Genomic DNA, 1395 nt, shown 5'->3' on the forward strand with positions numbered 1-1395 from the left:
ATGTGTAAGCTTAAAGAGGTGGTGAATAGTGCCTAATGCAGGGACTTGTGGGTACTTCAGAACTCATGCCCAGCCCCTGTCAGATATGTGGTAGGCTCCTCAAGGAGGACAACCTCCATGTGCAGAATGAGAACCAGACTTTTCTGGCCCTGATCTCATAAGTGAAATTCAGGAAAGACAAAAGATAAACATATTCCAACTAGATTTTTGCCTATATCCACTTACCTGGGGTCTCAGCCAACACACTAGTGGCTACCAGCCATGATATGCTGATGCTCAACAGTCATTCTGGCCCTCTGGCTCAGATGGAAATGATTTTGAGTGACAGGAAGCAGGAACGTGCTTGAAGACTTCTTTCTTTTCCAGAGAAAGGGGCCATTAATTGACTCTAATGATTTTAGGAGGCCAGAAAGAGTATGTAAGATTTGATGATGAGGGTTTTGCTTATACTTTTGAGCTTACATGTTTTGCTTACATGTGGCTGAAATTGACAGAGATGCCATGTAATGCAGCTCCTCCTAGTGCAACATTAGCAGTTAGTATCACTGGAGGAATAACAGACCAGATCACTACCTCAAATACAGCTCAGAGACATGACGTAGAAGACAATTCCTGCACTGAGGTACTGCCTATAGGTTTGGTATTCCACATAATGGTGACCTGTGGAGGAGTAGTGTACACCCTTGGGGATTGTGCTGATGCGAGGAAATATGTCTCTAACACTTGCAAGTACCATGATGGGAGGGAAGATAACTGGACTCTGATTGGGAAAATAAGCATTCCCATGGATGCTACTGCCTTGATCACCAAAGGAAAAAAGTCAAGTTAGTTTATCTTGTGACAAGGCAACTGAATGGGTGCTTCCTATACGTTCAGATGGTAGATTACTTTGACACTCAGACAGGGAACATGGTGCAATGCCTCACCTTCCATATTGAATTCAACCATAAACCTGTTGTTGTCTTTTCCACAGGAAAACATCCTGAGCTTGCAGAAAAAGAAGTGAGCAAATTAGTTGTGATATTACAAATACCTGCACTTTAGATTTGTTGCATCCAGTGTGCTCAGTTGGAGACCACAAGGAGGTCCCTCCTGTATGGAGGCATTTTTTATGCAGATGAAAGACGACCTCAGGAATATTCTCTCAGTTCAAATACCTTCTGACTACACCAGAAAGAAGGGAAATGGGAAAATTCTGGCAGATCCTTCAGAAGTTCTTGACTATTCAGTTTCCCATACAGTCAAAATACCTTTCAAAGTTCTTCTAAAAATTGCAATTAATTTGGAAAGGTAAAAAGAAAAATCCTTGTCAATAAAGAATGACTTTTCACTTGTACCAAAGCCTTCTTCACTTGACTTCCTTACTTTGCAAGAGTTTATATACTGGGCATGATG

General features: G+C 41.6%; 1 protein-coding gene across 1 annotated transcript; it reads left to right on the top strand.

Moving 5' to 3' along the window:
* CCIN (calicin) lies at positions 1–1395 on the top strand. The gene is given in 3 exon segments (XM_030004976.1): positions 1–381; positions 384–823; positions 826–1395. Coding segments are annotated over 3 exon segments (1005 nt in total). The 5' UTR covers positions 1–35; the 3' UTR covers positions 1045–1395.

This window comes from Aquila chrysaetos, chromosome Z, assembly GCF_900496995.4.
Source record: "Aquila chrysaetos chrysaetos chromosome Z, bAquChr1.4, whole genome shotgun sequence".
NCBI lineage: Eukaryota > Metazoa > Chordata > Aves > Accipitriformes > Accipitridae > Aquila > Aquila chrysaetos.